This window comes from Ostrinia nubilalis, chromosome 11, assembly GCF_963855985.1.
Source record: "Ostrinia nubilalis chromosome 11, ilOstNubi1.1, whole genome shotgun sequence".
NCBI lineage: Eukaryota > Metazoa > Arthropoda > Insecta > Lepidoptera > Crambidae > Ostrinia > Ostrinia nubilalis.
In genome coordinates this window covers 863878-886511 of record NC_087098.1, presented here as the reverse complement: position 1 = coordinate 886511, position 22634 = coordinate 863878, and the positions used below count along the sequence as shown (strand labels likewise).

The 22634-nt window shown below is 39.1% G+C and overlaps 1 protein-coding gene across 1 annotated transcript in view; it reads left to right on the top strand.

Moving 5' to 3' along the window:
- LOC135075959 (liprin-alpha-3) overlaps positions 1–22634 on the top strand; it is a 171627-nt gene that overhangs the window by 108944 nt on the left and 40049 nt on the right. Inside the window, exons 2-3 of the mRNA XM_063970406.1 lie at positions 19150–19251; positions 21644–21808. Of these exons, the coding sequence (XP_063826476.1) occupies positions 19150–19251; positions 21644–21808 (267 nt within the window). The remainder of the gene's footprint in view (positions 1–19149; positions 19252–21643; positions 21809–22634) is intronic.

The window sequence follows — 22634 nt, the reverse complement described above, 5'->3', positions numbered from 1 at the left end:
TATGATTCTGAATGGTCATATTGTTGCTGAAAATAAAAAAAACCTAAATCAGAACGTTCTATTTTATTGTGCATAAAATAAATAATGACATGTTTTATGTATCAACCAACACAAACACATTTTATAGCAATCATTACATGCCCTTTTGTTTTATGTAAATACAGTGAATTCAATATCCGATGTTAATTGTTCAACAGGGGCGTATTTATTACATCCACATCCTATTGAGTTGAGACGCTTTCAATTTGCGGGTTGCGCACTGCGACTGTATTTTTCTCACTACAATATTGTGTAAATCTAAGGCTCTATATATGAAACAAAGCTCAAAACATCAAAAGATCTATTTTCAATAATGCTTGAATATAAGTATGTACAATTTTGAATGTCTTTTCTTAACATGGACTGTTAAACTTTCGATTTAAGGCTTGGTATTTCTGCTAAAGTAGGTATTTCGCGCTGTCAAAATCTGCGCGCGCAATTGTTCGCCGAAAACAGCGCGCCAAAGAGCTCCCGCCACAATTTCCAGCCACACAGTATAGAAATACGCAGTTGGTTAGGTTAGGTTGACTTCCTTCCGTTCAAGCGTCACACTCACAGCACTTTCTAATACAAATTATATCCAAGTGATACAAATTAAAACAACTTTCAGAATTTTTGGGAATATATTTTAGAATCGAATAAATTAATATAAAATATAACTGCCAAAGTAAACACGGTTCAAAGAGGCGTGGCGTCACCCGACCTTCCGGAAGTTCCGCGTCGGCCAAAATAATTTCAAGATTACGTCACCCGACCTATGGGAAGGTCATCGGGAGCTTGAGCGATTGGAAAAACATTTTATGATCAGTTACTCGTAGTAGCGATTATTTAGAGCTTGGATAATAAATTATAGTTGTTGCAATTCACGAAACTTTGCATGTGATTAATTACATTAATCAGTACACGCATCAATTTTGTTCAGTCTTTTTGTTTATTAATAAATAAAAATATCATACTAAAATTGCATACATATTTGTTTGTATTGATCTGGGTGTTTTCTTTCCATAATTTATGTATAACGTATGTATCGAAAATCACTATGAGCATCACACGCGGTTATCTGCCGCAGGCACCCGCTCTGAGCACTCATGGGAGTTTATGGAGAGGTCGCTAGAGTTTGACTTTGAGCTTTGTTTATAGTTATTATGAAACAGCACTGTCTTGAATTCGAAAGGGTAATTTGACGGTGTTAGGGGAATTCTAGGAATAAATGCAGAGCCTCCTCATTAAGATTGAGACATTTCAATTTGAGATTTCACTTGACATTGATTGCAATCTGACATGGAGTTTTCAAACACTTGTAAAAATAAAAAGTAATTAAATCAAAAGCAGTAAGTATCTAGTATTGATATCAACTTCGAAGCAAATGACTCCCAAAATAACTTTCTACCCCTTTTACACGTTTGTCATGAATTATAATATTAAGGAATTGTTAAGCAAAATTTCAAGTAGATTGAACCAAAAAATCACTTTGTCCCATACAAACTTTGCCCCCATTTTTCACCCCCTTCATTTCATGCCCCATTTCGGAAAATCGGATGCCTACGTCATACAAAGAACACACCTTCCAACTTTCAGGTCTCTACGATATCCGTCAGTCATTTAGGACAAAGCATTTTTATTAGTTGTCCAATACTCTATCGTTCCAGGTATGTCATTGACAGGAGGGCGCTACTATCTTAATGGGTTATTTATAAATGCTAAATAGTAAATATTAGTTTGGATTGTGAAATATCCTATCCTACTAATATTATGAAGGCGAAAGTTTGGATGTCTGGATGTCATGATGTCTGGATGTCTGGATGTTTGTTACTCTTTCACGCAAAAAGTACTTAACGGATTTTGTTGAAACTTTACAGTATAATTGTTTATAACCCAGATTAACATATAAGCTAACTTATGATGATATGTGAAAAATAAATAAGACGTGTCTAAAAAGCGCCATCTACTTATCGTCATTGGTTAAAATCTACAGCGCTGGACAAACTACTGTATGACGTTCGTAAATATTCATTCGGGGGAAGCCGTGAAACGCCATCTATGAACATGATATCTAACGGGAGTAAAACGAGGTCCACGCGAACGAAGTCGCGGGCGGCCGCTAGATTATAATAGGTAGCTTTCCCTCCGCAACCTTATTGGTATTCCATGTATGTGTCTTTTAAATGATTTCTGTTAAACATTTCATGTAAAATTTGTCCAGTTATAACTCCGTTTACATCTGCATCTGTAAACAAGGGTTCATGTTCTCCAGCCCAGATGCCGAGTAAACAGAATCGTCTTTTAGTGACGTGCAGCTGCCCCTATATTTGACCCACTGACCTAATATTTTATTATTTATTGGTATCAGTGTGCTCTTCTAAAGAGTGTAAGACGATTGTATGTAGGTACTATTAAAATGTAATTTTAACTCATTGGTTTTGTCTCATATTTGAGGAATGTACTATGTATCATGAGTAGAATCTTCGTTTAAAAGGATGCGAACCATTTAAATTTCAATAGGTAGACAAAATTGATAATTCTTAATTATCAAACATTTTAGCTTTCTCCAGTAACACTGATATTATTATACTGTGACTCATCAAAGTCATCATTGTCAAAAATATTGACAAATCGCGAACTGTCACGTCCAACAAACTGACACGCGTCCGTCCTCCGTAAGCGCCACCGCGCGACTGATTGAGATTGTCCAAGCCGTCATGGACGATTTTTTCCACATTTTTTAACATAGTAACTAAATAAGACGCAATATAAAAATTTCATCCGTTAAAAGCCCTCAAGTTATTTCTGAACTTTAGTTTAGTAAAAGATTTAGAATCTCAAATCGCTTATTTTAAAAATAAAACCATAAATAGAAAACGAATAGAGGTAACTTTGGGAATTTATTCTATCGAGTCAACTTCATCAAATCGTGTTTCCATCCGTTAATAGCCCTAGAAAATATCCTCAACTATGCCCAATAAAAATCTTAGCCTTTAATTTTACTGTTTAGTACCTCAAAAATCAAAAATGAAAACCTCATTTTCGCCATTTTCTCTGCTACCCGGCCTTAAGCTAAAAGGAAAGCGCCCTAATAACAAACATAAACCACATGTTATAACTACAGTCACTACAGCAGTAAGTAATTAGCCGAATTTCTTAGAAGGCTCACATTTCTTTATATTTTACGTAAGTATCTTGTACCCAAAATTGTAAGAAATAATCATTAAGAAAAATCTGATAAGTCCCTCTGAGCGCCCTCGACATTTATTATGATTTTAGTCGCCTATAATGAGTTTGGATCTTAAGCCCCTCTCACTTCCTCGGGGGGAATAATTAGGGATTAATTACGTTATAATGAAATGATAATTATACTTGCTTGAATGGACTCTACAATTGAAAGAACATAATATTTTGACGTGAATAATATCTTGCTGATACAAATACCAATTGTTAGATGTATGAATTTACAATTCCTTTTTATTTATTTAATTCTTCTTCCCAATTTTTGTACCCAATACTTACGATTTAGTTTAAAAACTTCGCGTTTATGAATTTCCTTTGCATAGGCTGCGGCCGCGCCGTTACGCATCTCATACAAAATGTCGCCCATAGTAAATTGATTGACATGTGTTTTCCAAGTCTTCCCGAGGAGCCCTAAAACAAAGCAAAGTTTAACCGAAGGTAGATCCCAATCTGTTCCCGCACGGAATCCCGGGTTTTCCACAAATCACCCCAGTCTAATCTACCGATACTTCCCACTAATGTGAAAAATGCATTAACAAAATACAGGGCGAGTCAATAAATTGGAATTCGATTAGATTTTGTCAAATCACGTGCCGCTTCATAACAAAAAATACTACTATTTTATTTATACGTTAAAAGGTGGCAAAGTAATATCCATCGAGTGTTTATTTTAAAATGTTGGGTCTGAGATGCTTTTAAAAGAAACCTGAGACACATCTATTGCGGACGTGCGCAATGTCTCGCCGGAGTAGATGCTGAGACTAAAATATTGCTCAAAGTATTTTTTCTCTTAACCATTGCATACTGGAGAAATACGATTTTGTTATGCAATAAAAACAAACAGCTTTAATGGACGTATTTTAAACGCGTATAACGCAGATTTATCGCCATCATCCTCGTTCGAAGTCACAAACAGCTAATCTAAAACAAAAGTTAGGAGGAATAAGTGCAAAAAATGAGTTCTGTAACTCGCCGGCCTGTATAAATCATGGCCAAAGTATTCTTGACACGCGCCTCGCGGATTCATCGTGTCTTCTCGTGACGTATTAATTATGCACAATCTTAACGAAATGGAGAATTAATAAAGAAGCTAATGTCATTTCATGTTATGTTTTAAGCTTATAATCTAACAACTTCTTTCCGGATTCAAAGCGTACCTATTCATTCACTTTTCATTTGTTGCATGTATTACTCTATTTCATTAATCACATCAATTTACATATTGAAATATGATAAAAGCCCTAAGTCTTGTACTAAATATCGCTGTCCAAAAACTGCTTTAATTCCTTCAACTTTTTGGCTTTAAATAAGCCGTTCATTCCTTCGCCTGTAGCCTACTTAATCGTACCAAACATGTCTTATTTGATTTGCTGAAACCTGAAAGGTCCCTGTTGGAAGGCTGAAAGGCCTGGAATATGACTATTTTCAACTCTACCACGGTTTTCAGGAAGCCTGCCACTGTTGCAGTTATGCTATTTGTCGTAACTGAGCCGCGCATAATGGCGCTCGGATCGTCTGTCAGTTTGTAACTGTTAGTATAGTATAATAGAGTTGCTTCACGGTGGGTTTACGGGTAATAAAGTTTATTCTACCTTTAATGTTATTTATAGTAATAAAAAAAATCGCCCAATCATAAGTTTATCGTCATTAACAAAAGAAGAAGTAGATTATTCTTATAGCTGCGTGGATGTCGGTCAGGAACAGAACATTTTTATCACGCGCCTTTCACAAATCCCAAAATCATAGGTATACTTTTTTATGCAGAACGAGGCAGGTATTTGACCGACATTGCACCTTATGTTAAATGAGATGCAGTCTAGGATGGTACATATCTGCCTTACGATTTGGGTTTTAGATATAACCCTTCTGACTATGTGTTTGTACCTGAAGACGTGTGGCGGTGGGCGCTGACGTCTGACAACAGTATACGTTTCTATTTCAGTCATTTTAACTTGCTCCACACCGGAGATGGTAAGAGTTATCGTTGTAACTTGAGGTAGAAGGTAGATTGTGTTACTAAGCATTTATTGTGCATGTGCATCACTTAGAGCTAAGAAAATTTTAGTGCTTATTAAGTTTGACACTAGCGTTGTAGGCTTTAACTCAAATGGTAGAAGAAGACCCTTCTTTCTCTTTATTTCAGTTTAGTATTGTTAAAGTTTTGTTAATGATATCGACAAACAAGCAATGAATTAGCATTTAACCAGTACTTTTGTTAACCAAATAGTTTTATTTTAATCGCACGTTTTTTCGCGTTATCTTGTTCAAACTGGCCGTGTTTTCCCGAATCGCTTGATTAACTCCGGCTTCTGGTTCAATTAGCACGCCTCCAGGGGGCGCTGTTACGTACGCCCATCGAGATTAGCTGCTTAAAGCTATAGCCGCTTATAGAAACTACCTGTTTTCTTCGAAGAACTTGCAGCAACAACGTCAAAAAAGACCACCATCAACACTATGGTGCAGTACGAGTTGGACTTGTAGGTACTATACAGTCAGTGTCAAATAATTCGTGACACCCAAAAGGGGCAAAAAGTTGACAACACAACCTTATTCCAATGTAAAATAAAAAGTCGTGTTACGAACTTTTAGCTACTTTGGGTGTCACAAACAGTACACTGACTGTGCTGCAAGTCCCACTTGTTCTAGTATTAACTGTGATCAATGTTGACATTATAGAATGTAATTTCCTAAATGAATTTTCTTTCAAAAATATTCCTCCTCACGCCTACTTCTATGCTTCTGGCTGCTTTAGTTTGATAAAAAGACCAAGAATTATATTAATCTTCTTCGTAGTACGTAATTAAACCGGGCTTCCGCGTGCTAGCGCCACTCGTTCAGAATATTCATATTAAAAATGTGCTAAAGCTGAATGCATTTAGTTTCTTTTGAAACGTTGGTGAGGATCAGTTTTACTGCAATTTACTACTACCCTTTGATAACTAAAATGTTAATATGTTTTCATGTAATCTAAAAAAAATGCTACAATTTCAATAAATAATTGTGAACACTTTTCAAACGAACTCTACATTAACTTTTTTGATCGATGTTTTCAAAGTTCGTGACATAATTTGCTGCTAAATATTATAAAACGTCCGTGAAGTCATTACGTAATGAAGCGGTAACGCTTTATATTACGGAATATATTAAATTCTCGGCAAAGTCTGCTTAAAAACCGGCAGATAATTTTCCGAGCTTAAATATTCATAGTACTTGTAGAGCGGTGGACCAAAAGCGCTGGTTCGCGCGCTAACTATGCGGTATGCTGTTCGGAAACGAACTGTACTGCATAGTTGAAAAATACTTGACCCGCTCTCGCATAACTATTAGTGATCTATAAATCCAAGAAAAAATCGTTTAAATAGTTGATTGATGCCAACCAACAACAACAAAAGTGACTACATAACATACGTATATATCTTTATTTTTTATAAAAATTCTCTAACCAGCAAAACTACAAATATTTTTGAAACGAAAACAATACTGATTCAATATTTGCAATTGAGATTAGCAGAGATCACTCCAATCTATTAAAAATATGCTAAAATTCGATGGTTCTGAATTGGAAAACTCATTCCGCTCAATTGTCTCGACCCGACAATGAACTCTATAGCAATTAATAAAAACGAAAACAAAACAAAAAATGAAAAATCAATCGGCAACGTTGCCATTTTCCGTCCGCCGCAACAAACAATAGTTGTATTATTGAAACCGGTTGAAAAAGTTACAAAGCATTTCCCATCGAGCATTTGCAGGCGATTCATCCGAGATTTTAATCGAGTAGAGTAACATCGATGCCGCGACCGCTTCAAAGGAGCCAATTAGCTCGATAGTCCTTTACTCGCGATCACATTTCAAAGGTTGGGGTGATAAGTGTATATTCGTTTAGTTTATGGTTTGATCATGCTAGAGATCAAATTTCTTCGAGCTCCGCCCATTTTCTTTTGAATAATTTCTTCCTGTAATGTCCGTTTAAACTTAGCCTTCATTTTATTTAGGTATCAATTTTTTCTTCATAATTGGCCATAACGAGTATTTATGCCGCGTCGATGAATACATGAAAATCATGCTGTAAGAAATGCGTTTCATTTTTTAAGTTTAACAAATTATTTTCGACGTTTATGTTATTAAAATACAGACTACCTACTTCGTTTGTTTTAAGCTGGTTGTGTGCGGTTGATTGTACAATTACAATATTTAACGCTTGCAGTAATTTTCCATTTCCGCTATAGATACTGAAGGCATACTCTTCACAAAGATATCATCAGAAAGAAGCTCATTAATATGCAAATGAAATTAGGTGAAGTATATAAAATTGGCTGGCTTTGATGTCAAGTCGATTTTTTGCTCTTTCCACCTTTTTCGTGGTTCCTGATTAAAACGATGTTGTACGATGAAAATAACTCTATAATCATTTTAATTAATCTAGGAGCTTCTGGTAAAAGCAAGGTTTAAATTCTCGTTTTTTTTCAAATGGAAACATTGTTCTACATTATTCCTCATTAGAGAACTCTACCATGGAACCCTGTTCATTAGAGAGACGTCACAAATTACGGGTTCCTTAAAAATGTCGCGACAAAGCCTTTAATCCCGCGACAGCTTGACGCGAACTCTGAACTTGCAAATTGCATGCAGCTGGGACTCTACAGACTCTACTTGCAAGTTAAAGTAGCGCCACGATATAATTTAAAGAGAAACTATTGTATTATTATTTACTTATATTGTTCATAAAATTTATCAAATGCGAATAGCTGAAGGTTTAATTTTATTCCAAGCTTAAGATACATTTTTTTTATATAGTAGGCAGATCGGCCGCGTACCGGAAAACGCAGCGTGGGACGTCCACCCACCCACAAGGTGGGCCGACGACATCATAAAGGTAGCAGGGAAGCGCTGGACGCAGGCCGCTACCAATCGATCAACATAGAAAGTATTGGGGGAGGCCTATGTTCAGCAGTGGACGTCCTATGGCTGAAATGATGATGATGATGAAGCAGATAAATCTGTTAATGGTAGCAGGAAGGCGCTGGATGCAGGCCGCTACCAACCGTGCGATGTGGTAGGCTAGGCACTCTTTTATTTGTCAGTATTTATCGTTTGCCCCTGTCGATATCATTTGACGATTAAATATCTTTTCCCTCTATTGTCAAGGATTTTCCGCGTACCTACGCTATTTCTATGGAAATAATAGATCGTGCATTATCGAAATCACTCAGTCGTATTTCCCCAGATAGTGAAACCACGTGTAGTTCTGACTATATCGATATGGTTTTGCTAGCTTCTGTTAATGTCCTCCTCAGAAGTCCAATCTATGTAAATGCATTACATACAACATACCTATTTCTATTTCACCAAAATTATTCAAAGCTCTTTTGACCTGATCCTGATATACCTATTTGTTTAATTTTTTTCATCAGATTTCAGCATCACAAAATTGATGCTGAAATCTGATGAAAATAATTAAGTTTTAAGTTTTTCATACTAATGAAACTTAATAAATTACTACTACAATTGGAATGCAGCCCGCACAACAGATTATAGGAGATGCTTCACAAATATTTTTTCACAGATAATTTTCCTGGAATTTTCTGTTTGCAGTAAAGCCTTTGATCCACTTGAACTGGCGGCACTCACTGCGCTTTTCAGCGACTGCAGCGCTAGGCGCGAATTACATTTAGACCCGTAGTAGTGTACCGGCATTACATTTGATCGTCATCTAAAGATATAAAAAAAAAATTGAATTTCAGTTCTAGGTATGGGGAGACCCCAATATTTATTTTTATTTTTTTATTTTTGCTTCAAAATCTTAATGCGGTTCACAGAATACATCTACCTACCAAGTTTCAACAGTATGGCTCTTATAGTTTCGGAAAAAAATGGCTGTGACATACGGACGGACAGACAGACATGACGAATCTATAAGGGTTCCGTTTTTTGCCATTTGGCTACGGAACCCTAAAAACGATCGCGTCTCTTGTGTAGAGGCTTGTTATCAACCATTGGCCTTGATCTCTGAGAGACACTCGAAATGTTTGCAAGTCAAACTCGTCAAGAACTTTGCTACTGAGCACCCTTGATAGATTGGCAGAGAAGCCACTGTAAGATTAAAATACGGACGTTAAACTTGACGAATATTACTTGAGCTGCTGTCACTAGAAATAATCCTTGTAACCTGCCACTTCGCTTTCAACTACCTAATGTAGAAAAACCTTTTATTGTAAACTAACTCCATCGAATTCGTACGCGAACGTCATGGACCAACTACTTGCAATTGCAATTCTTTTGTCGTTCATACTAGCTAAGGTTTTATTATTATTTCGTGCAACTAGCACTTCGCCAATTTCTCCAATTGTAAGTTTCCCCGCTCCGAGTCTTAAATCGGAGACCGCATTATAACTACGGCCTGCACCGCCGAGTAAACTGCAAGTGAATTTCTTTCAGAGCTCGCCTTTTTTATTGTTACAAGCCTTTCCGAGTTCAGAATCGCATTTTAAGTTTACCGGCTTATTTGAAAGTTGACTCATATTAAGATTGCCAACTGTAGTTTGGTTTGAGTGCTTTGGAATTACAGATGAAAGTCCATTTGAAAGAAGCGCGTTGAATCATGTTTTACAGCATAGACTTCTTCGAAAGAATAATAAGTTGATTTTAAGAAGTATAGTATAGTCCAGACGTGAGTCTTGGAAAATAAACAAAATAAACAAAAATCTAAAAAGGACTGTCAGTGAAACCTTAAAATGAATTAGACTTCATTGTGTTGTGCTTTTTTATATGCCGTGCCGAAATCTAAAACAGAATTACCAAAATTGGAGGCTAAACTTTGAATCTAAAGTGCAGTGAAATGATCAAGGACTGTGTCTGAGTACGAGTGCGACTAATGGCAGTGTCTTCCGTCCAAGCGCGAGCCGAGCATCGACAATTCGTGAAGCGCGCGAGCCCATCCGTCCCAAAGTGACCGAGCGAATATGCTCGCGAGCAGAAGCTCCCAAGCAGTGAGTGATAATTGAGTGCGAAGTGCGGCAGTAGAGAACACGCAGCCAGTTGAGAACTCTCTCAAACGAACTACCTTCCAATGCAATTATTTAGTGCAGTGTTAAGCATAAGCGGTAATTGAGAGCAGTGCGAACGGCAGCGAGCGCGCGCGACGCGTCGAGCATGCTCGCGAGCGATGCTGCGCGGCGGCGCGTGCGCATGGCTCGGCACGCCCTGCGCGCGCACCAACGGCGCCGTGTGCTCGTGCCGCGTGCACACTGCGCTGCTGCAGGTCAGTCATGTACATTGTACACAGGATATTATATTATGTACATTTAATGAGAATAAGAATAAATTGTGCCCTCTCTTTTGCGTATTTCTATCTTTTCTTTTCTTTTGTGGTGTAACTGTACATTAAAGTGTTATATCCATCTATCTAATTTGTGTACCTACTTGATCGGCGACAGGTACTCAAAAGAAAAGGGTAATTTTATAATGATCTAGGACAAAAATCGACAGATTCGTTATATTCTCGAATAAAAATCTAGTTGTCCCATTCTGGCGAAAATCAGATTGAGAAATGTTGGATATTTTGTAAGCTAGTCCACGAATGACCTCGGATGGCTTGCAATGCAGCGCTCGGAATGTGTGCTATCTTGTAGCAGCAATTTTCTCTATTTCGTGAAATAATCTCAATCTCATAGATGCTATGTTATTTATTTAACTTGACTCTACTAAACTGTAAAAACTTGTATTATAAATTATTATTGAAAAACTTTGCATAGAAAAACATTGGAGTCGATACTGTTGGGAACTACGCAGAGTTATACTTAGTTTATGCATTATTGTAACAAATAAATAAGCGAAATAACATCGCGATACGAGGTCCTATGCCACTTCCCATGAGCCTGCAAATCTTGTTACGTCGCTATCAGTAGGTACTAGAGAGCCACTACAGCCACTGGCAGCATGATTCGAAACCGATTGATTTAATTTAATCCGAGCTGGCACCGAAACATTCCCCAAAAAAGTATTACATTCCTCGGAGTGGTCAGGCAAAACTGTCGTCTGGATTTTTTGCCCGGAAATTGATTCAGCGAGTAACCACTGGGCTGTAATTGAAGCCCTCGGTTTTATCCCGTCTCTGAGGAAATTGAACCGTGCTTTGAAGGGCTCGCTGTTTATTTTCGAGTGCCCGGGAAATGGGCTAAGGCGCTGTGGTCGCCCGCTAAATCGGATTAAGAGTAGTGTTCTTAACAAAAATTACTTGTCTCACAAGTTCTTTTAGTTAACTTTTGAATGTTTGTTCCAGCGTTTCTTCTCAGCACTTGCCATAATGAGGATCAGTGCTGTTGTAGAAAATGCAATAAAACTAGTATCTACGTAAATCTTTAAGACATAAGAAAGATATATCTTTTTGAATTATCCAAATCGGACCATTACTTACGAAGATATTAAGTAATTAACATAGGCCGTTTTTGCCGCTAAAAGTCAACGTACGCAGGGCCGCGTGACGTCACTATATCCGAATCGAGCGCAGCCGGCGTACTGCGTGGATAGAAAATATTTTTTTCCAGCTAAACTATCAGTTTTAGAAAAAAACTTTTAATAACATTTATTCATCAAAATAAAGTAACCTATCGACCAGTAATTTTAAAAAATAAAAATTGTGAAAAATAAGTATCGCTATGTCCAAAAACCACATTTTTATAGGATTCGATGGAATGCGGAGACGCGGTTGGGGTGAGAGTAACTTTATGATTGTTTGTATTGAACATAATAATACATAATATGAGTGCTAATACCCAGTTTCTGGCCTAGAGGGGGGGGGGGGGGGGAAGTCATACCCAGCTTAAAGCCTGGGGGGAGGGGCAAGCCTTAGCTTCTTGCTTGCCTTGGTAAGAGGGGGGAGAGGCAAGTCATACCCAGTTTCGGGCCTAGGGGGAGGGGGGGGGGGGTTAGTCATACCCAGCTTCTGGCCGAGGGGGAGTCATACCTAGCTTATGCTTATGGGCTTATGGACTGGGGGGAGGGGCTAGCCTTACCCAGCTTCTGGCCTGCGGGAAGAGGGGGGGGGGGGGGCAAGTCATAACCAGTTTCTGGTTCTGGCCTAGGGGGGGTGGGGGGGGTAAGTCATACCCAGCTTTTGGCCTAGGGGAGGCGCAAGCCTTACCCAGCTTCTAGCCTGGGGGGAGGGGGAGGGGTCAAGTCATACCCAGTTTCTGAGTCATACCCAGCTTCTAGGCTAAGATTAAATAGATTTCCAGGAGCGAGCAGATGGCCCGCCCATGGGAACGGCGAATAAAAAAAAAAATAAAATAAAATAATAAAAACGTTTATTTGAACCAAAAGTTACATTATGCATGTATTACTATGCAAAAGAATAGATAGGTAGGTACGTAGGTTTAACTCAGAAAAACTAAATAACAGGTAGGTATTGCGTGTACATCGAAATGATCTTCATAGCAATGTCTTGTAGCCTAGGCAGAGTGTATGTGCCTCAGCTATACTTATTGTTAGAAGTAAATAAAATAATACTTATACATTTTTATACTTTACTTGGACGAAGATATGACTCAACAACACTTATGAACACTTTATTTGCATAAATCGCCAAATATACCACCGCGGAGACCCTAATCGCGTCTCCGCGTTGTATTGAATCGTATGAGCGTGTGGATTTTTTGCGATATTTTTCACAATTTCTATTTTTTTAAAATACCTATCGATAGCTTACTTTATTCTGATGAATAAATGTCATAACAAGTTTTTCTCTAAAACTGATAGTATGGCTAGAAAAAAATATTTTCTATCCACGCAGTACGCCGGCAGCGTTCGGATCGGATATAGTGACGTCATCGGTCCCGCGCCGGGCGGTCAGTGAACTTTTTTAGTAATTTGGCCATAACTTTGTCAATTTTTGTCGTAGAACAAAAATTTTTGGACTGTATATTAAGGATTTCTTAGATCTATAAATCTGCATTCACAGCTAAAAATCGAAATGATCCTCATTATGTTTGTCTCGAAGCGCTGCGCTGGTAGGGCCCAAAAGATTAGGAGACATGTAAAGCGCCCCATAAGGGCTACCTTTTCTTTTTATTGTTTGCTATATTTGACGTTCATAAGTGCCACTTGTGGTCTAAACTGAATAAATATTTATGATTTTGATTTTGAAAATGGGAGACAAAAAATTGTATGTTGTGTGCTTTTCATGCAACTAGCAAAATAATCATTTGATTTAGCAAAGTCTTCTGTTTATTATTGCGTCGTAGTCTTATTATGAATATCAATAATTCTCACAATATTAGGTTCCTAGCTCGGATTTTTCCCCTGAAATGATCTCTGGATCAATAGCCGATAATGAAATGCTCAGATCGTCCTGTAAATATTTAATCGTACGCGGCAAAGCTAATGAAATTCCTCGGACCGGGGCAGCTCATGTAGCTCATACAATAGTTGGGTCACTGTAGTGTTGTCCGACTATCAATAGTACCCTGAAAATCTATAGTTTATCAGTAGGATCGCTGAAAAAGAAAAATGTGATATGGAAATACATTTGGTTATTATTTTTAGTAATGCATGAATTATTAAAATGTGTTATCATATGTACTTTTGTTAGTTAAAATTGGCGATACTAACAAAAGTACATAGTCATATGACTGCAATAATATCGTCAGTACCTATACCTACATCCGTACATAAAGATCGATACTATCAGTCTGCAACACTCACTGATGTGTGTAGGTATCAATACGTGACAAACAATAGCTGTTATAAAAGCTAAACCAAACAATTCTTTAGCTCGATGCACCGTGTACAATTTTATTCATTTGATCTGCAACAGCAAATAATATTAAAAACTGTCGCAGACCACTACAACAATACATCAAGTGGGATGAGAGTCAAACAAATGAATGTACAAGGCTGCTAAGGCGTCGTGGACAGACGAGGTGGTCTGTCAATACAGGCCCGCGGGCGGCCGTGGACGTGACAGCGGTCGCCAGTAGGGTTGCCAGGTCCAAAATCACAAAAGCCGGACTTTGTGTTTCATTTGGCCGGACATTTTACCCTAAAAGCAAGCTAAACATGTGACAGGGGGGGGGGGTGCAATTAGTGTCAGCTCATGAGTGAGTACTATCATCATCGGTTGCTAACCAACATCCTGATGCGTGCGCTTCGTTATGATTATGTGGCTCGACTTTCGCCTGGCGCGGCAACCAAATAAAAAGCCGGACAGGCCGGACAAGGCAATATTTGGCCGGACATGACCCTAAAAAGTCAAACATGTCCGGCTAAAGCCGGACGCTTGGCAACCCTAGTCGCCAGCCGTCCGCGGCGCGCTGGAATCTACAGGACAATTATTATTTCAGGTTGTAATAAAGGAACACGTCAATACGTGACTATTTCTAATATCTCGCCTCTATCGTTACTACTACTTACTACTCCTGTGTAACCTTATCCGTCAGTAAAAGCGAGTAAGTGAAGACCATGTTTGTTCCAGGGAAAAGTTTTGCTGTTGTAGCGATATAAATTTAAAAAAAACAACGGCTCCGAAAATGATCGTTTCGTCAGTGAAAAAAAGCGTGTTAAAAAGATCCATCTTTCCAAAGCAATAAAGTATCGGTGTTTTGTGAGTCAAACTACAGCCATATAGTTGAGGGTTTGAATTCCGCATGGGAACACAATGTTTTATTAAATCTACGTTAGGCGAACTTTCACATGAGTTGTATTTATTACAGCAAGTTTATCATCATCTTGTCTCCATATATTAGTTGGGTGTTAAGTAATTGCTGTGATAAGTAGTTAGATCTATGTGATTTCCAGACACTAGTAAGTAATTGGGTGTTTCTGTCCGTCTTTCTGCAGATTTATAGTAACACTACACTCGCTCCCCGCTGCGGTAGAATTGCTCGACAGGAACGTAAAGATGAGCAATTCAGGCCAATGAACATTGTATTTAACGATGGAAACCGTTAACTAGCTATCAATACTTCTTTGGTCTAACTAGAACTAGCAAATATCTAGTGACCGTCAAGTAAATAATGTTTCTCACTGTAAAATAATTGAATTTCCAAATAATGTATTGTGTTGGGGACTGGGGTTCACGTCTTCCCCTAAGACTATGGAATGTAAGTGCATGCCAAATTGTCCCGTTAGACTCTGGTAAATTAGAGACCATTGTGGAAATCATTGGGGGAGGCCTATGTTCAGCAGTGGACGTCCTATGGGTGAAATTATGATGATGAAATTTGAGGCTCGTCCTCCTGCAGTGAAGACTGATAGAAGAGAAGAAGGATAGATCGTATTAGTATTATTATTCAAGAAGAGACTGTATCTTCACCTTAAAGGCCGGCAACGCACCTGTAACGCCCCTGGGACTGCGGGTGTCTATGGGCGACGGTAATCACTTACCATCAGGTGATCCGTTTGCTCGTTTGCCTGCTGTCACATAAAAAAAAATCTTAATCTCGCTGCAGGCAGAAGGTACTGCAGATTGGTTTGTAACTGGATCAGTTTTCAATATGAAGAATTTCTAAGAGTAAAACCACCACTTTATCAGGACAGAAGTAGGCGCAGTAATCTCTTATGATAATACTCGGTGAGTCCGCAGCTCGCCGAGCGCCCCCTATGAATCAATCGGCGTTACAAATGATACGGATAACTGAGTGCTTAGCCCAGATCCAAGGGTAAGTATACTTTGTTTTAGTTTCTAAAAAGCTCTACTCAATAATTTTATTACGAGTAGGTGAGTGAGCTTACGCACTTGCTCGAAAAGAGACTCATACAGCGTAATGTTGGAACATATTTTAAAATAAATATTTTGTCACCCTAATTCATTCGTGCTTAAATGATTATTATAATCACCAATTCATGTTAATTCAGTTAAAAAACAAAATATTAGTAAAATTAATAATAAAAATCTTTTTGGTCAATGTGATTTTCGCTTTATCAATGTCTATTTTAGAGATTTTCAAAGCTGATAACTTTTAAAAAATATATCAAAATGACAGGTGACAACGATGTCAAGTTTGAATAAAAACAAACATGTTGGTAAACACAAAACAATTCACTTTTTAATAAAAAATCCACTAAAAAAATCAGTTGCGATGCTGAAACTATTGCTAAATATAAAATGATCAATACAATCGGCGGATTCGAATCTAATTAGATAACAAACCGTAAATAGACGACTGCGGAATCCTTCTGTATTGCGGTTACAAGTCTGCAACTCTGGAACAAGATTCAATTGATTCAGATTACGAAGTTAGAAGAGCTTTCAAATCAGTAAGTATTCCCGAATGCTGGGTTAAGGACCATTCTCAAGTTTTGTCAACTATCCAAGTGTTACAACCGCAATAAATTAAAGCTTAAAGCAGCTTTGGAATCTTAAGAATCTATCACTGAAGAAGTTAAGCTTTTCGTGCATATACCTACGAGTACCTATTTGAACACCTGTAAACAAGCTGTAAAGATATTGATATGTTTGTGTATTAATCTGGAAGGCTTCGTTTCCATCTGTATTGTGTATTTGTTTACTTATATCTGTTTATCTTTCATTTGTTGTACAATCGCCAGCGCATTGGTCTACACTTTTTTGTTGGAATATAGCACTTATTTCAACGGTGTTAAGCTAGATGTGCCATCGTCCGTACGATGGTGATATTCGTGCTACCAATAATTGTAATTGTGATCATTGTGCTGGTGAAGTTGGCGAAGCCGTCCGGTTTAGCCGCTTTGTTCGAATGCCGTAAATTAGACTGTACCTGACAATAAACGTTTAATTCGCTATTGTGCGCTTGTTAATTTGAGTGTTAAGAAGTAAATTGCGGGGATGTTGTAGTGTTTTGTTTCACCAATAGTGTCACAGCCTAAAGAGATAAGAATACCACTCAGTTATAACCTAATGCCTAGGCAAGAGTATGAAAGAGTCGAAAAAGATAAAAAGGCTCCTTATGTTACATACTCATCTAAAAGTCACACTAAATACCTACATAGCCTCAACCTTAAGAGCTAGTGGTTGATTGGATAATTACATTTAAACGACCAACGCTTGTAACTCATTAAACTGACTTCTTCATAATCTCTTGCCCATGTTTTATTTGTTTTACTGTTGGCTGATCTTCCCGGGCTATAATTTAGCACAAACAGGTAGAAAAGCAAACAATTAACTGCGTGTGTTGTTTGCTTTCCATTTGCTGAAAGCCTTTGACGCGGCTGTATTGTCCTTTTGACTTTTGTTAAAGCTACTTATAAAACAATGTGAATATTATTTCAATTTTAATTTTCTATTATGAACAAACAAGAGTAAATAATCTTGTATGTTTTAATTATAGAATGAATTAACGTTTTGTTCGTTTAGGTGGCTGAAAGGTCGCATTTGATAGTTGTTAGTTTAAAAAAGAAAATAAGAATTTAGTTCATTCTTATTTAAAATAAGGCAGTCCATTTTGACCTTTATAAAAGAGATGTATTACTTAAGTAATTGAACCAATTCGCTTTCGTATGTAATCGTTGTTAACGGTGGGTGATCGCTTCATTGATTCGCACGCTAGATAAATTGATTGATAATATAAGAACTACAAGAAAATGTACAATTAATTTCAAGTCTCAGAGTTCATAACTTATTCTACAAGCTAAAGAACTAAGAGTTGTTTTAATTGTTTCAGCTTAATTTTTGTTTTGTTGCACTCCCGAGTTGAAGAAAGATTGCAATCTTTAACAAAGCGAAGAAATTCTTGTAATTAAATGAAATAAATAATGCTTCAAAGGTTTTATTGAAACACAAGTAGAGTTTTTCACATTGAAAAATACTTAAAATGTTTTACATTTGAGCAGAGCGTATGGATTTAAATTTTTACGTTTAGCTTAGGATTCATTTTTGAAGTAGTAGAAGCACAGTTGACAGCACATCCAAAATACGTTTTTATTGCAAAATAGCGCCTCATCATCATTTCAGCCATAGGGCGTTCACTGCTGAACATATAGGCCTCCCCCAATGCTTTCCATGTTGATCGATTGGTAGCGTCCAGCGCTTCCCTGCTACCTTTATATGCCTATTACAACTGAATAACACACCGCGCAGTGCATAGCTTGACGTGCTGTCGTTGTTTTACTTTTAAACTTCATCACTCCGCTTTGCACTGAAGTCGGACCTTAACTTCGAACTCCTCCTATGTTCTTCTGATTAATTTCGATGCGGGTCCAATGACAGTTTAACTTTCCCCCGGGACTAACTTGACCTTCACTCGTTGGTTTTTACAAGCGGTTGAGTTGTAGATCCTGGCTGCACAGGAGTTGCAGCGGTGGGAACTAGAGGTGGGAATAGTCTTGTTTTTCAACTTTATCAATAAAAATACCTAAAAATCAGATCAAACAAACTCCGCGAGAAAAACATTCAATTTCATATTCGATACAGGCAACGTATAGGTGGAGCTAATAAAAAAAATCTAGTAAATAAAAACCTCTCTTGATTTCGTAATAGAGGCCCTGATTGCCAGCCAATTAAAACCTCTAAGAGGAGGTGGCCCTGTAACGCCGACCTCGTTCGTATTCCCTCGAGGGCAGCTCGCAGGCTTGTGGACCTCATTGGAACAAGTGCCCTCAATTCCAGAATATTATGCGCTTTAAAATGTTCTCACTGAAGTTTTTTAGGATTTCGAAGAATAAAATATTGGAGGCCATTTTCAGGTCACTCGTTTATGAGTTCTAAGGCCCGGTTTTTTAATTAAGATTTTTAGCATCTTCGTTATGAACTTAAGCTTATAAATGTAGGTCTTAATAGAAAATGAGATTTCTAGCTAAAAATCTCAATTCAGAAAACGAGCCTTGGTTCTATAAATTGAACATTTTCATCGAAACCGTGTATTTTTTCTAGGAAATCGAACCTCTACTAACGTTTGGTTATTTTTTCCACAGGAATTCGCGACGCTAACGAAGGAACTCAACCAGGCCAGGGAACAGCTGTTAGAGCGAGAGGAGGAGATCTCAGAGCTCAAGGCAGAGAGGAACAACACCAGGGTATGTACTTGTAAAAATAGTTATTACATCTTTCATTTTCTATCAATTTAAAAATAAAAAAAAACAGCTGTAAACTAAAAGATGAATTTTGCAAGAGCCCAAACAGTTTTAGGATAGCCAAAGAAAGAAAAGTAAAATAATCGAAGCTTTTCTATCGATTTATCTGATTATAATACCACATTCCTTTATCTGCGACTACTGGAGGACGATCCATCAAGCGCCCCGTATCTATTACACAGCTCAGCGAGGTTTAAAGTGATCGATTAAGTGGACATTAGAGAAATCTAAGTGAAAACGAAACCACTGATAAATGATTAAAAAAATGTAATTGTGTATAGGCTTCTGCCTGTAGCTTAAGTGTGAATTCATTGATATAGCCAATTAAAACCTGAGGCCCCCGCTACACGAATAGCTTGAAGCAACTAGTATCGACAACTTCAAGTTGTGACAGCATAGCAAACTACGGAATCTTATTGTGACTGCTCTAGCGATACCGTGTCGTACGTAGTTTCAGCTTGAAGCTGTCGGATACTGCTGTTTCAAGCTGTCCCGTGTACGAGTATGTGGCAGGCCTTATACTTCAGATCAACTACAATATTCGGAATTTTGGGTTCACAGTTCTCTGACTCTCAGATTGTTATTACCAGTTAGCGTTTTTAAGATAACCATCTGTAACAAGAACTGGTGAAAGTGGTCCTAATTCTTTCAAATTTTTTGATTGCGTAGTATGCATTTTACAATGGTCTGTCCCGCGGTGGTCGCTCCAGGTATTCTTGCGGGTTTAAAACTGTTTTACGCCGTAATCGCGTAAACAGATAACAAATTATAATCATTATCTGTATTAGAAAACCGTGAAAGTGGCCCTAGGCTAATTCTTTCAATGAATCGCGTGTTTTTAAGCCTAAGCATTTTACAATGGTCGGTCCCGCGGTGTCCCTCCAGGTATTCTTGCGGTTTTAAAACTGTTTTACGCCGTAATCGCGTAAATCCACCGCATCCACGACGCCGAGACCCCCGGGAACTATCCACTCACATTACGCAGTGCTCTTGAGCCGCCCAGGACTGCCAGGGCTGCCAAGTTAATAGAAAAATGGTCTTGTCATATCGTACTATCTGCTTTTTGTCTCTACACTCTTTATTTTAGTTAGGGGTAGACATGATGATTTTCTGAACCTCTCAATTGAGACAAATTCATAAAATCAAGTAGAGATAGAGCATTATATTATAAATCGGAAATGAACCTAGTTTATGGAAAGTAAGGGTTCGGACAAACCAACGCGATCACACCGCGATCAGCCGGCGTGCAGCGATGGCGACCAGACCTAAATACATTGATCGCCATCGCTGCACGCCGGTTGATCGCGTAGGTTTGGCCGAACCTTAAAACCTTGGATCATAAAACTTCTTTTTTAAGGCGAAAAAAATATGCAAAGAACCGCATAAATGAGTTCAGGTTAGGAAAAAGGAGTCCACTTTCCTGATTCCTAGCATTAGCGCTAAACTCGAAACAGAAGATGAAGTGCCAGTAGAATAAAGCAAATAACAAGATTCTTCCGATACTCGAGAAAAGCCAAGACCAGCATGTTATCATCCCTTCACCCTAACATTTGATTGTTTTTATCAACCCTGACCACGAGACAATAAAACAGCAGGAGCGGGCGCTCCCGGTCCTTTCATTTGCCTTATTCCACGAAAGGTGCGCTAAATAATTCAGCCACAATGGCGGCTGGACCGTCTTCCTAGGAGGACTGCGATGTACTTACTTCATTAGAAATGTTAATATGATGGTCAGGCTCGGATGTCGGATTTATTTTTGGTACTTTTAATGTGAAAGGCTGTGGTTGGATTGAAGTGATTGTTTTGATTATTTTTATTTTATTTTATTTGTTTAACAATGTTTCAACAGCATTAAATTGTACATAAATTATAATGTATTTTGAATTTAATTTTAGACCTCGAGGGTTGTATTGATTTATTAAACACCAATCGGTAAATGATTAAACGAAATTGTAAGTTTTTCTAGATTTGAGCGAGAGAGCATCACATAGGTACACCAGTCACACCTGCATGAAATAGCAGGTTTGATTTATGGTAGGATAGCCACTAAACCAAAGACGAGGGTATAGTTGAAATCTTGCTATGCATACGTGATTAGTTGGATATTTCATATTTTCCATTATTTTAACCCTAAGCTTCCGCCTGTGGTTACGACCGTGCCCCATTTATACTAGAAGGGGCGCGCCGCCTCCATTTGTTTGAGTGAACCGTTACATGATTACATGGTTCACTCTTTTACCGCTGTGTGATGAGAGAACGATCACTTGGCTCACCCTTTTCCCTGTGTAATGAGCGATTATCAATTACTTTTCTCATGTTATCTACTCTTTTTTAGTTGCTACTCGAGCACCTAGAATGTCTGGTGTCGCGGCACGAGCGCTCGCTGCGCATGACGGTGGTGAAGCGGCAGGCGGCCGCGCAGTCCGGGGTGTCCTCCGAAGTCGAGGTTCTAAAGGCGCTCAAGAGTCTCTTCGAGCACCACAAGGCGCTGGACGAGAAGGTAAGCCTAGAGCACTGTCCTCAACGATACAGCATAATGCCTGGTGTCGCGGCACGATGCTCGCTCGCATGACGGTGGTGAAGCGGCAGGCGGCCGCGCAGTCCGGGGTGTCCTCCGAGGTAGAAGTGCTGAAGGCGCTCAAGAGCCTCTTCGAGCACCACAAGGCGCTGGACGAGAAGGTAAGCCTGGAGAGCTGTCCTGAACTATACAGCATCATGCCTGGTGTCGCGGCACGATGCTCGCTCGCATGACAGTGGTGAAGCGGCAGGCGGCCGCGCAGTCCGGGGTGTCCTCGGAGGTCGAGGTGCTGAAGGCGCTCAAGAGCCTCTTCGAGCACCACAAGGCGCTGGACGAGAAGGTAAGCCTGGAGAACTGTCCTCGACGATACAGCATTATGCCTGGTGTCGCGGCACGACTCGCTGCGCATGACGTGGTGAAGCGGCAGGCGCCCGCGCAGTCCGGGATGTCCTCCGAGGTCGAGGTGCTGAAGGCGCTCAAGAGCCTCTTCGAGCACCACAAGGCGCTGGACGAGAAGGTAAGCCTGGAGAGCTGTCCTGAACAATACAGCATCATGCCTGGTGTCGTGGCACGACTCTCGCTCGCATGACGTGGTGAAGAGGCAGGCGGCCGCGCAGTCCGGGGTGTCCTCCGAGGTCCTGAAGGCGCTCAAGAGCCTCTTCGAGCACCACAAGGCGCTGGACGAGAAGGTAAGCCTGGAGCACTGTCCTGAACAGCGCAACTTAATGCCTGGTGTCGCGGCACGACTCTCGCTCGCATGACAGTGGTGAAGCGGCAGGCGGCCGCGCAGTCTGGGGTTTCCTCGGAA